Genomic DNA, 13,370 nt, shown 5'->3' with positions numbered 1-13,370 from the left:
CGCTCATCTCTGTCAACCTTTCCTGCTCTGCCTCTCTGTGACTCTCCAGAGCTGCTGCTGCTGCTGCTGCTGCTGCTGCTGCGGTGATGGATTAACCATTTCTTAGACCTGCCTGACGACAAGCACTTTGTCTGAGGAGCAAACACAAGCTGAAAAACCTTGACTGCTGCAGCTCCCGTCTCCTCTGACTAACTGTCACACACACACACACACACACACACACACACACACACACACACACACACACACACACACACACACACACACCACACATCAACTCTGCCTGGTCACAGTCAGTCGCAGCTCTGCAACAGGGGAGTAAATGTCTGCAAGAGAGGACTGATCCTGACTGAAGGTTGGTGAGTAGTGCACACACACACACACACACACACACACACACTTCATTTTGTCTTTCTGTGACCTCTGGACTGAATGTGGTCGCTAACTCAGAGGGAAACTGCGTGTATGTGCGTTTAACATGTTGTGTGATGCACATTTGGTCTGTTTGAGAGTGTGTTACAGCTCAAACACACACACACACACACACACACACACACACACACACACACACACACACACACACACACACACACACACACACACACACAGAGCGATGTTGGGGGCTCTTGTAGAGAATGAGTGTTCAGCTGAAGTGGAGTTTTCTGTCCTCAGTGTGCAGGCAGGGTGGAAACAAAACGCTGTGAATATACAGTACAGTGTGAGCGTGTTGTGTGTGTGTGTGTGTGTGTGTGTGCAGTGTGTGAGTATGAAGCCATGAGAGACCACAGTATGAGGATAAAGTGCCGACTTTCAGCTTCAATTTGAGAGTGTTCACACTCCCATCAGATGATCAGTGTAGGGCAGAGCCTGATTTGAGGGGAGCCTGACTGTTCCTTCAGGCACTGAGCAGCCGTGACACAAAAGGTCTGGAGCTGATTCAACGTGTCACATCTGCATCAGAGTCTGTTGTCCACCACAGAAACACCAGTAACAATCTGAATAAATCAATCAGAGCCTAAATGTCAAAGCTGGAAACTTAACTTGAGTATTTCCATTCTGTGCGACCGACAGGCTCCATGTAGGAGACGTACTGTACGTTATGCTGCACTGCTGTGTGTTTATCTCACAGCTGTATCTGCTCTTAAGATGATTTTAAAACCTGCGTCAGCATATTAAATATGATGCATTGTCATACAGTGAATTAAACCATCCGACACTAATGTAAAACAGTTTAATCAACTCTGCCTCGTCCAGCTGCAACATTAAATGTTAGCACTGATGATGAATCATTAGTTTAATATCTCAGAGTGATTAGGTGCAATTATTCAACTGAGCAATATTTTTCATTATAGGACTTTATCATGGACATAACTGTACATATTTCCTATGTTTACTTTGTTCTAATAATTATATAAATCATGTGTACAATGTGCATTTTACTTTTTATTCTTTTCTTAATGTACATTTTTATTTCTATTTAATTTTTATTTCATTTAATTTTATTTTATATAATTTTGTTTTATTTTATCTCTTTTCACTTAATTTCATTTTATTTTATTTCTTTTCATTTCATTTCATTTTTATCTAACTTTATTTTATTTCTTTCCATTTTATTTAATTTTATCTAATTTTATTTTCTTTCTTTTAATTTCATTTCATTTTATTTTATTTTATCTAATTTTACTGTATTTTATTTCTTTTCATTTCATTTTATTTTATTTCTTTGCATTTCATTTTATTTTATCTAATTTTATTTCTTTTCATTTTATTTTATGTTATTTTATTTCTTTCCATTTTATTTTATTTCTTTTATTTCATTGTTATTTTAGTTCTTTACATTGACATACTTCTAGACTTATTTCTTTAATTCTCTATACATACTATAATATTCCTTTAACATCAGAGCAACAGTAACAAATCAGCTCCTCTCAGGGATCAATCAAGTATTTCTGATTCTGATAATAATATATTTCTCACAGAGACCATTTTGTCTGAATAATAGGGACGTTTGCTTTTATACTTTACTGATAAACTTTACTTATTTTCACTACAATATATTTTTAAATTACTGATAGCTGTATTTGAATATCTGTTGTATTTGTGTTTTGTTTTTACTTTTTTAAATAAACATTTTATTGGTATTTTAAGAATCATCACAAATCATAATGACAATAAGAAAAATAAGCAACTAACAATAAGAATGATGCATGGAATAAGTTAGTGTGAACAGAGGGGAAAATACAAAATAAATAAACACAATAAAGAGGCAGGAAAGTGTCGTGTATAACGATCTGTTGGGAGATTTTCAGTGTTCTGCCAAAATGTAGAATTCAGCTCTGACAATGTATTAATCATCTCACTCAGTGAGGTCAGACTCCATGGTGTTTATCGGCCTGGACGTTTGAGGCTCCACCCCCAAATGTTTTATGGACATCCACAGATATAAATATAACAGCTACATGTATATTTTGAATATAAATATATATATATATATAAAAAGGCCTCATGATAAAAACAAAAAGCCTCTGATCTGATAACCTGTCTTTTCATTTATGCATTAAAGACCCCGAAAATTATACAGTATAGTTGATCGTGGGTTGTTTGTATTTTTAGGTTTACAAGCTACTAAAGCAGAAAAAATAAACAACCCTGGTCTCACTATGAAGTCGTCGAAATCCGGCACATGTGCAGTGACTTCCAGAATTGGACACTGTCGAAAAAAGCTGTCCCTTAATGTCGGCACGATACGCTGCCGATCGCCATCATCGTTTAATGGCAGTGTGACAAGAGCAAAAGTTAGGGCAGCAAAAGTCTCACTGGGACGTGTCAAACAAACACTGACTTTCACCCGACAGAGCGGTGTTTGTGTCCTGTAAGATTCTAAAGACAAACCCTGTTCTTTTTTCCTAAACTGTGTGCTTGTTGTTGAAGGAAAATAACGTCAATTTGCGTTGTTGTACCAATGTAGTGCTTTTATTTTGAAAGAGACTGTATCAAACTGTACATTTCCTGTGAAAACAGAAGTGTATTTTGAAAACAGACAATGCATGTAACAGGCTGAAGTTGACACGGCGTCCCAGAACGTCAACAACCAACACACCCAGGGTACCTTGGACGCCATATGTGGACGTGGAAAGTCCATGACCAAACGTGGACATGTGACGAGGTCACAGTGAGGATGTGATGAAATAAATGTAGCGGAGTGAAAAGTACAATGCTTCCCTCTGAGATGTAGAGGAGTATAAAGAAAATGGAAATACTCAAAAACAAGTACCTCAAAATTCTCTAAATTTGAATGACAGAAGTTGCAAAGTATTTTGTTTCTGCTCAGTACTGATTATTAACAGTTAAAGATATCTTTAAAATCAAAATTCATAATTAATGTAAATTAAATTGGAATAGTCAGAAGGGTCAGAAGGTCCTGGGTGTACAGCTCCTCAGCTCTCTTAAACCTTAAAGAAGGGCGTCGTCACACCCTGATTGGCCCAGAGGGGGAATGCACCAAGCTGCTCTCCATTCTTCATTAGGGGTTCGTACCCACACCCTGCACAACAGGTGACCTGAATACCCTCCAGTCAGCTTAGCAGTATAGTATGTGCGCTTATGCGTGTGTGTACAAGAAAAATAATTTCTGTTTACCCTCCCCTGATCTGTGTTACATAGCTAACATGTCAGAGCCCCCGTTTACTGAACATGTCACTTCTGATTTAAGATTAGTGCTGGGTGTCAGTTCCTACCTCAGACGAAGCAAGTCCCACTGTCCCCACAGAGGACATGGCTTCAAATCTGTATTCTGAAATGCTTAAGATGAACACAGACTTTTAAAATCTTAATGCAATATAGTTAAAACTCAAACAACAACATCCATATGAGGAACAGAAACTCACTGATCTCCCTTTCTGCCATAAAACATGTTTGCTCCATGTGTGTGACATCTCTAGAAAGCCCAGGGTGTCCTTTGCACAGTCGATCAGGAGTCACTTAGACTGCATGCATGGTTTACTATAAAGGCCTCAGTGTCATGTCCCCACGGAGGATGAATACGAGTGGCTGGATCTTATTGAGAACTATTTAGGGGATTGTTTTATGGGAAAATGTACCTTACTGAAAGGCTTCATTCTTACTGTATAATGATGAAAACTCTGTGTGTGTGTGTGTGTTCCATGTTTTTCTCCTCACTGACTTGGTCAATCCATGTGAAATTTGGCACAGTGGTAGAGGGTCATGGGAGGATGCCAATGAAGCAATATTACATCAATTGGCCAAAGGGGGGCGCTATAGCAACCCATTGAAATGTCAAGCTTTGAATGGGCATATCTCATGCCCCGTATGTGGTAGAGACATGAAACTTTGCACAGAGATGCCTCTCCTCATGAGGAACACATTTGCCTCAAGAACCCATAACTTCCGCTTATATAGATTTTCTGCCATTTTGAATTGTTTGAAAAACACTTCAAATGGATCTCTTCCTAGGAAGTTTGAGCGATCTGCATGAAACTGGGTGAACATAATCTAGGGAGCAATATCTAAAGTTCCCTCTTGGCAAAAGTTGGAAAACTTCCTAAAACTGAGCTTCTATAAGGCAATGAATATTGCGGAGGGCGTGGCTCATCACATAAAGGTGTAGAACATCTCAAGGGTTTCACCCATCACCACGCAACTTTGTAGGCATATGACCACACATAATCTGAGGGGACCCCTCCATTATTGACCCCATCAAACAAAATGGGGGCGCTAGAGAGCTCATTTCTTATCTAGGCCTAACCGCCATATGGATTTTTACTAAACTTGGTAGATATGTAGAACAGGACGCCTCAAGGTGACTGGAGAAATTTAACTCTAATTGGCAACTGGGTGGCGCTATAACAACAGAAAAATGCTTCAAAATGGCTAAAATGCGACCGATCGCTGTGGCTCCCCCTGTGGACCAATGTTGGTGTTGTTTTCTAATGTTTGGTATGACTAAGTCATGGTATGGTATGCTGTCCTCAATGGGTATAGACTAGTAGGTAGTCTAATGTTGACTTTATGTACTGTACTTCTGTGATGCTCAACACAACAATCAAGTGCAAAATCTAAATAAATGTATGTAAACTAAATAACTGCATTGTCTAATTTAAAAATAAAAATACATTTTGTTCTTGAAATCCACCCTGAACCCAGCCATCTGCTGGGATCAGGATAATCCAGATTGTTTTTGGATCAAATGTATCCCAGTCCTACTAAAAAGTTTTCAACAACACAAACTGAAGGTTTGATCCAGATCAGAATCAGATTACTTGATCTAATCAGATGTCAGAGTCCTTTGTCTCTTTTGAACAACCCATTTTTAAGATTTCATCTAATCCGATATCTGAAATCTGATCAGATTACTTCTGAAGAGCTGGGCTCTGAGAACATGAATGTCTCCACCAAGTCTTGTGCTGATCTCGTAAATGTTGACATAGACTTTGACAAGAATACACAAGTGAGATCAGCGGTGGAAGAAGCACTCAGATCCCTAACTTCAGTAAAGATACCAAACTGAAATACTCCACTACAAGTAAAAGTCCTGCATTCAAATCCCCACTTCAGTAAAAGTACATGTATCATCAGCAAAATGCACTCACAGTATGAGCACAGCAGAAGAAGTTGGCTTACAAGTATTTAAATGCTGTACATGAGTACAGTGTGAGGGGAGGTGACCTGTACCTGTAGAGTTCAGTAACAAAGTGCTTTAATGACGGAGTGGTTGATCCGTGCAGCAGTGATGGAGAGGACGAAAGCGTCGACCAAAAAAAGGAACAGTGTGATTAAAAGCACACCACCTCCGCCTCATCTGTCAGACGTGGTGCACGCAGGTGGTGTTTTGTCTTTGAGGTGTGTGGCTGCCAGCTGAAAGAGCTCGGGTTGTTTTAGTGATGATGTCATCGCTGACGGCAGCAGATGAAGCAGAGGAAGAAGACAGAAAACACGTCGCCTGCTTGTACTGAAGCCAGTGCACACGGGCTGGGATGCAGTCGAGAAGTGAAGATGACCAGTGGTGGAAGAAGAAGTGCTGGAAGTAGATTAATCCATAAAAACATATCAGCATTTATTAGAGACGCTGAGGTGCAGTGAGTACTGCAGCGACAGACACGCTTGTTCAAACTGTTCCTGTGGAATTTGAATGACATGGGCAGGGAGGGTCTAACTGAAGATGTTACATGTGTTGCATGATGGGAGCTGTAGTATCCCAGCCTTTTCTTACTCCTGGGTGGTCAAACAGTGGAGCTACAGTCCCAGCTGGACGAGGACATTTAACTGGCCTACTGTCCTTGTCCCAGTATACAAGCACGGGAGGGGAATCCATTTATTGAGCCAAGTATGTGCGACTCCTCTACGATAGGTGGAGATATGCCCCCTTTCAGCTTGTTAGTACTGGACCTTTTTCCTGTTGACCTATTACGTCACAGACCAAACAATGGACAAACAAGTTAGCTACGGTTAGCTAGCAGCTAACTGCTACCATGGTGGACAACTTTACAGCTCTGTACATTTGGTCCGTCCAAAAAGTCACGGCTCTGGATGTAGATTTCTCCATGTTGTTACCGGCTTCTTCTTCTCTTACACATTTAATGCTATTGGACTTTAGGGTCAAAGCCCAGGGCGGAAATGGTAAATGGACTGCACTTGTACAGCGCCTTTCTAGTCTTCTGAGCTCGCAAAGTGCTTCCCAAATTACGTCACATTCACCCATTCACACCAGAGCATGTGAGCGGAGTGGAGCGGGTGAAAATTTCCGCTCCTCGCTCGCTGACCTGTCACTTTGCGCCGCTCGTCCACTCCGCTTGGTTCTGCGCATTCTTCGCTCCGCTCCATCATAAATTTTATCCCGCTCCACTCTCTCACCACTCTGCTCAAAACAACTGCATCGTACTACCCTAACCTGTAATCTTCTATTCACAAATAAAACATGAGCTTGGTAGATTCTCCGGGGAAGCCCTCTCGCCTCTCCCCGCAGTTAGGGACCGTTCTCCAAGGTACCGCTGCTTCTCTTCTCAGTTTCTTTTCTGAAGTACACAGTAAACTCCATAGTTTTGAAAGAAAATAGTGTGGGTGTGCGCAGGTGCAAAGATGCATTCTGGGTGGGGCATGAGCGACCGGAGCGAAATTGGAGAGAGAGAGAAGGCTCCGCTCCACCTTTTAAAAAAAATTGCTCAACACAAAATCCTTCCGCTCTCCGCTCAGCTCCACTCACATGCTCTGATTCACACATACATTCACACACTGGTGGCCAAGGCTACCACACATGGTGCCACCTGCTACTCAGTAACCATTCACAAGCTCTCACACACAGATGGAACAGCCAGTGGGAGCAATTTGGGGTTTAGCATCTTGCTCAAGGATACTTCGACATGCAGACTTAAGGAGCTGGGGATCAACGGCAACCTGTTCTACCTCTAAGCCACAGCCAGCCCTAAACTGTGGAGCATGCTCAGAGCGCTTCGGCCAGTTCGGGTCTGATTGACTGTGTACATGCAGGAGGAATTCAACTCCCAATCACATTATCTGGGTGAGTTAGTCCGACTTTGAGAAATTCAATTTAGTATTTTTTTTAGTCTGACTGACAAAATAAACCAATTTTCTCTCATGTCACGTAAACACACTGACTAAGGCTTTGTCATGACAACACTAAAGTGCCTTTGAGACGCACCAGGCTTTCAACCAACTCCAATATAAACCGCTTAAAAGGTTAAAAAAATCAGTGTTGTTCTGATGCATTCCTTGCGGAGGAGCTGCCAACTATGGTGGCCGACACAAAAATGGCACAATCTAGAGCCGGTGTTTAGTGTGTCCATTCTGGGCTACTGTAGAAACATGGCAGTGCAACATGGCGGCCTCTGTAGATGACGTCCTGCTTCCTGTGTAGATATAAACGTCTCATTCTGAGGTAGCGAAAACACAACTGTTCTTATTTTCAGCTGATTACACACTAAAGAAAACACACTTATTATATTGTACTGCAGTTCTGCCAATGTGTCCCCCTAAACCCTTCACACTGGACCTTTAAAAGACATAATTTATGTACAGTTCTTGCTCATTGGTTCCCACTGAAGACGTAAATCTGCTCACTAGTGTTTATCAAACAGGAGGAAATAGTGCATTTGTTGGGGACTATTTTCAGCAGTGGATTAATCCACATTTGTCCTCTTGTGAGTGTTTGTGTCAGCAGTGTGTGTGTTCATGGTAATGAAGGAACATGTGACACAGTGTGGCACAATGGAGCTCTGTGGCAGGAACGCAGCGTATTGATTTATTATCGTGTGGAAAGCGGAGCATTGCTAATAGCAACACATGCTATAAATACATGCCGAATGATGCAGGACGCTGATCATCATGTGATATCAGTTACACGGGGCATAATGAGGGTCGTACATGTGACTAACATATAGACATACAGTATGTGATGCTTTAAACATGAAACATCAAACATATTACGGATATTTTAATGAGGTGCGGCTCATCTGGTGTCTTTGTGTCAATGTTTAGCATCAACTCAACACTGAATATTATTATTATTATTATTATTATTGTATTGTTATATTGTATTTTTACACCATGTTCCCCTCACTATGAGACTTATTTTAAAAACCCTCTTAAAATCTCAAATTGAGACAGAGATGATTTTAAATCTCCTCATGATACTTGTTGCTTTTCAGCGTGTCATGCATCGTCATTACAGCTCCACTATGGCTGGTACAGTCGACACAAACACACACAGAGTGACTGTCGTTCCTTTATAGATGTAAATCCGCGCTGTGCTTCATTTTCATGGTCTGTGACTCATTCGGGAAAATGTTACAGTCTGGGACACTGGTAACTGCCACCTTATTTGGTCTAATAGAGGGAAGCAAGGACAAACAGTACAAAGGCTGATAGAAAGTGGCTGCCTCTGCTGGTGCTGCGGAGGACGAGCGCATGAAAAGGAACCGTTGAATGGGTTCTATATGCACAAAGAAAAGACAAAAACTGCGTATGTCTCCAAAGGCAAAACTGCTGGTGTCATGTACAAATGAAAAGACAGACGCTGAGAGAAAACAGCAGGAACAAAATGATAAATAAAATAAGAGTGGGGTGGTGCTGGTGTGCAATGTGTTTGACCTGAGAATGAGTGTGTGTTTGTTTCGGAAATTTTAAAGCTTTTGAATCAAAAGTTAAAGGCGCTGTATGTAAGAATGTGGCCAAAACAGTTACTGCACTCGAATTCAAAATACTGCAGTGAGTCGTGTCCGCCCCCCCCTCCCCTACAGATTCGAGGTTGCTGGACAGCGGCATGCTGGAGACTGATTTGTTTGCCCACGGGCGGCTGCCGTAGCAGGGCCGTGTCGCTGCGTCCGTGATCTTCGGTTTTCCAGCAGACCGTTCGAGCAAGTCCGGCTTCTCTGCTGCTAACGCTGCTGCCGGGATACAGCTGAGGAGACTGCTAATGCTGCTTGCCGTGATGCTGTAGCTCAGTCGTAACTGTAACTGATGCTGAGACTCTACTGACTGTGTGACTGGTAGACGGCGGTGGGTGGCGCAACAGGCCAAAACACAAATTCAAAACATAAACATGATTTGCAGACTGTAAAAAAATTTTTTTAAATGCGAATATTCTGGCTGTACTATTGTTGTCGGTGAGATCAGTATGTTATATGAACATTATTCCTTAGTCTCTGTGACATATTAGGAGGATTTTACGACTATTTGCTTTAGATTTCTTACATATAGCTCCATTAATTTAGGCCCTGTCTAGTGCCACATTTCCATTGCACGGTACGGCTCGACTCAACTCGGCTTGCTCTTTTTTGGTTTTCCTTTCATGAAAGTTGTGGATAGTACCTTGTTCTTCTTTGGTATCACCTCGGGCGAGGGTCTAAGCGAACTGAGCCGATTCTAGAAGGTGGAGTTAAAGATATAATATGCAACTTTGCTGCATATGATGATTCAGTGTCTAAGATACAGGTGGATTTAGTGACATCTGGTGGTGAGGACTGCAGATTGCAATGAGCTGAAACTTCTCCTGGTTAGAATTCCTTCAGTGTTTATTGTTCAGGAGGTTTTTACCAGGAGCTGAATTATCCACAGAGGTCTCTTCCTCTCCGAAACAAAGAGACCAGGTGACTTAAACCAGTAAAAACACAGACCAGGGGTCCATAAGATCCATAATAAAAAATGTACGTACGGACAAAAACCAAAAAGCAGGCTTCCACGTCTGCATCTGCATCACCAATTTCCCATCTCCAAAATGTTCATGAGCATGGGACAAAGTTTCTCACATCAAGTCTGTTTTTATAGATCACAACTTTTGCTGATGAAGTGACGAACACCTCTGTCAGGTCTCATTCTGTGCTTACACAATGTTTATAAATGAGACCCAAGGTCATTTAAAGTGGTAAAAACACTGAATAAAGCGGTTTCATGTTTTTTAAAAAAACAACAACAGTTTTTCTGACATACTTGTCACAGATAGGCTTCTAGTTATGGTGGCTGAAGCAAAAACATGAGTGTCTGGTTTGTCTGTAGAAACAAAGCTAAGAATCCCGCTTACATTGAGAGGGTACTATCATTCTTGGAAAACAAAGTAGAGAAAAGTACCAAAAGTGAGTCGAGTTGAATTGAATCGAGCCGAACTACACTGTGGAAGTGAGGTATACTCATTTACCTCTGCTTTATCCTCTTAATGAGTTTTGTTATTTGTCCACAGACACCTATCCGACTACATCTCCAAAACCGTCAGCAGGGACCAAGAGGGATGGAGGGAGAAGGCAGTAACCCTGGGGTAGCTATGGATTCAGGTAACCCCTTGCTAAGAGCAGTCTTCCTCCGCCGCCTGCGGCTGACGCGGCTTCTCCTGGAGGGAGGTGCTTACATCAACGAGAGCGACAGCCAAGGTCAGACGCCCCTGATGGTGGCCTGCAGGACCCAGCACATCGACGCCCAGAGTGCCAGCCGAGTCAAGCTGGTCCAGTTTCTTCTGGAGAAAGGAGCAGACCCCAACATCCAGGACAAGGAGGGCCGCTCTGCGCTGATGCACGCCTGCCAGGAGCACGCCGGCCCTGAGGTGGTGTCTCTGCTACTGGCCAGTGGAGCAGACATCAGCCTGGAGGATCAGTCTGGCACATCAGCGCTGGTCTACGCAGTCATGGCTGGAGACTGGAAGGTTCTAAAGCTGATGCTCGACACATGCAAGGCCAAGGGGAAAGAGGTGATCATCATAGCCACTGACAAATTCCCATGTGGCCAACTGCAAGCCACACAGTACCTCGGCATTCCTCCCCTCGGTTCTCTTGATCAGACGGACAAAACGGCATCTGCAGCTCCTGCTTCTCCCTCTGAAATCCAGCTCATCACCTCCCCCCAATGCACCTCCTCTTCCTTGTGTCCCCCAAAGACTGTTTTCTCCTTTAAAGATGCCCAGTCCTGCGGCGTAAGCTCCCATCCATGTTCTCCATCACGATTTCAAAGGCTCGGCCAAGCGGTGCCAAATGGCCTGCAGCAGCCTCTCCTGAGGTTGAACTCTGAGCCCTGGCTGAAGATCCCGGCGTCTCTGCTCAGCCGGCAGCCTCTTGCAACCTTGCCTTCAGAAAACGGCGAAGACCTCAACCAAAGTGAGGACCTCTCTCTGAGAATTCCCAAACTAGATGGCATGAATTCGACAACTGACAACTTCAAATGGTATGAAGGAAGTTTGGCAAAGGACAAAGGAGTGGAAGGAGAAAATGAATGTGCCAACCACACGGGACAAAAGATATCCTTACCAGGTCTCCTATCATCCCACTCCCACCCCAACCTCCACTCTGCAAACCTTGGAACAGATTCACTCGCCTCCTCTTCCTCCTTTTCTGGGGGCCAAAACCTTAGCACTCCACTTCACAGCATGGCCTCATCAAGCCTTCACAGCATAATCCAGAGGCGCAAGTTCGGGGCCGACATCTACAGCTCTGACCCCCAGCTAGCTAGAGACATCCACAATCTGCCCGAGGAGTCCCAGCAAAGAGCAAGAGACATAACAGAGGTCAAGAAACTGGCCCCCTTACGCTGCTCCAGCACGCTGGGCTCCAGGGAGTCACTGTCAACCGGCCCCAACAGGAGAGTGCTGTCTGGGTACGAGCGCAGAGGGTCTGGAGCCTTCTTGTTGGACCACAACTCCCAGGCCAGGCCTAGATCTCTGCCGCCTCTGGCCCTCAACTCCACCAACACCCCCATCCATAATGCTTATAACCTTAGCTCCAGTGCTGGAGGTGGTTTCTGTGACAAAGAGTCTGGCCTAAAAAGTTTCCATCCCTGCGCTCCTCCTGGACACCCCAAAGAGATGACCAGGAGGATGCTGCTGCGGAGACACTCAATGCAGACCGAACAGCTTAAAACAACAGCCTGAGGTTTACTCAGGAGGGAAGGTCATCGATGTGTTTTAATGTGAAATGTTTTGTCATGTGACGTGTCTGTGTGGTGAAATCCAGTGAGGGAACCCAAAAAGTTAAAGAAAAACAAAGCATCCTAATCGACGTAACATATAAACTGTAGGTACCTTCCTCTGCTTCAGTGTGCTGTGTGTTGTCTCTGTGCATGTGGCTTCAGTGTGCAGTTTTAACATGAACACTTCCTTAAGGCTGCATTTAAAAAAAAGGCCACTTGGGGGCAGCAGAGCAAGCAGAAAGGGCAACATCAGATATCAAAGGTCTTTTAGCTGATGCGTTAGCTAACAGTTTAAACACCCAGTAGACTCAGAGCAACATTAGCATTCATTTGAGGTTGTGTTTTTGTGACAAATCCAGTTCCAACTCACCAGCTAGTCGCTAACTGTGTCTGTCTGCAGTTTGCTGCTGGGCAGGTGGTGTTCAGTTTTTCCTGAAAAGTAGGGTTGATGCAGCAGAGTGTGAAGCGGTCGAGAGTCAGTACCTACAAATCTGAGACCATGGTTCCCTGCTAGAAACCAGTGGATTGTCCTCTCCAAGTTGAGATAGTTCAAGTATCTTGGGGTCTTGTTCTCGAGTGAGGGTAGAATGGAGCACAAAATGGATCAATATTGTCTGCAGTGATGCGAGCACTGTGCCAGACCATCATGGTGAAGAGGGAGCTGAGCTGGTAGGCAAAGCATTTGATTTCCTGGTCCATCTCCGTCCCAACCCTCACCTATGGTCATGAGCTCTGGGTAGTGACTAAAAGAATGAGATCGCAGATACAAGCAGCTGAAATGAGTTTTCTCCGTGGGGTGTCTGCACTCAGCCTTAGAGATAGGGGGAGGAGTCAGACATTTGGAGGGAGCTTGGAGTAGAGCCGGGAACGCCTTGGGGTCCCGGAGAAGGAGCTTTAAAGTGTTGCTGGGGAGAGGGATGTCTGGGGTGCTTTGCCTGGCCTGCTGCCCC

The 13,370-nt window shown here is 43.6% G+C and overlaps 1 protein-coding gene across 2 annotated transcripts; it reads left to right on the top strand.

Annotated features, from left to right (window-relative positions):
* Positions 1 to 300: 300 nt before the first annotated feature.
* On the top strand, positions 301 to 13,188 carry ankrd34ba (ankyrin repeat domain 34Ba). Of its 2 annotated transcripts, none has more exons than XM_049604468.1 (2): positions 301 to 355; positions 10,709 to 13,188. In XM_049604468.1, the coding sequence occupies exon 2, from the start codon at positions 10,757 to 10,759 to the stop codon at positions 12,380 to 12,382; it is 1,626 nt and encodes a 541-aa protein (XP_049460425.1). In that variant the 5' UTR covers positions 301 to 355; positions 10,709 to 10,756; the 3' UTR covers positions 12,383 to 13,188. The 2 variants fall into 2 exon arrangements, with proteins under 2 accessions (XP_049460425.1, XP_049460424.1); XM_049604467.1 differs by having other exon boundaries at positions 308 to 359.
* Positions 13,189 to 13,370: the final 182 nt, after the last annotated feature.

This window comes from Epinephelus fuscoguttatus, linkage group LG18 (genome assembly GCF_011397635.1).
Source record: "Epinephelus fuscoguttatus linkage group LG18, E.fuscoguttatus.final_Chr_v1".
In the NCBI taxonomy this organism is placed as follows: Eukaryota; Metazoa; Chordata; class Actinopteri; order Perciformes; family Serranidae; genus Epinephelus; species Epinephelus fuscoguttatus.
Note: the sequence above shows the minus strand (reverse complement) of the source record. Positions and strands in the feature narration are given on the sequence as shown.

Excerpts from the sequence above, each read along its gene's own strand:
- ankrd34ba (XM_049604468.1), top strand. The coding sequence starts at position 10,757 with ATGGAGGGAGAAGGCAGTAACCCTGGGGTAGCTATGGATTCAGGTAAC.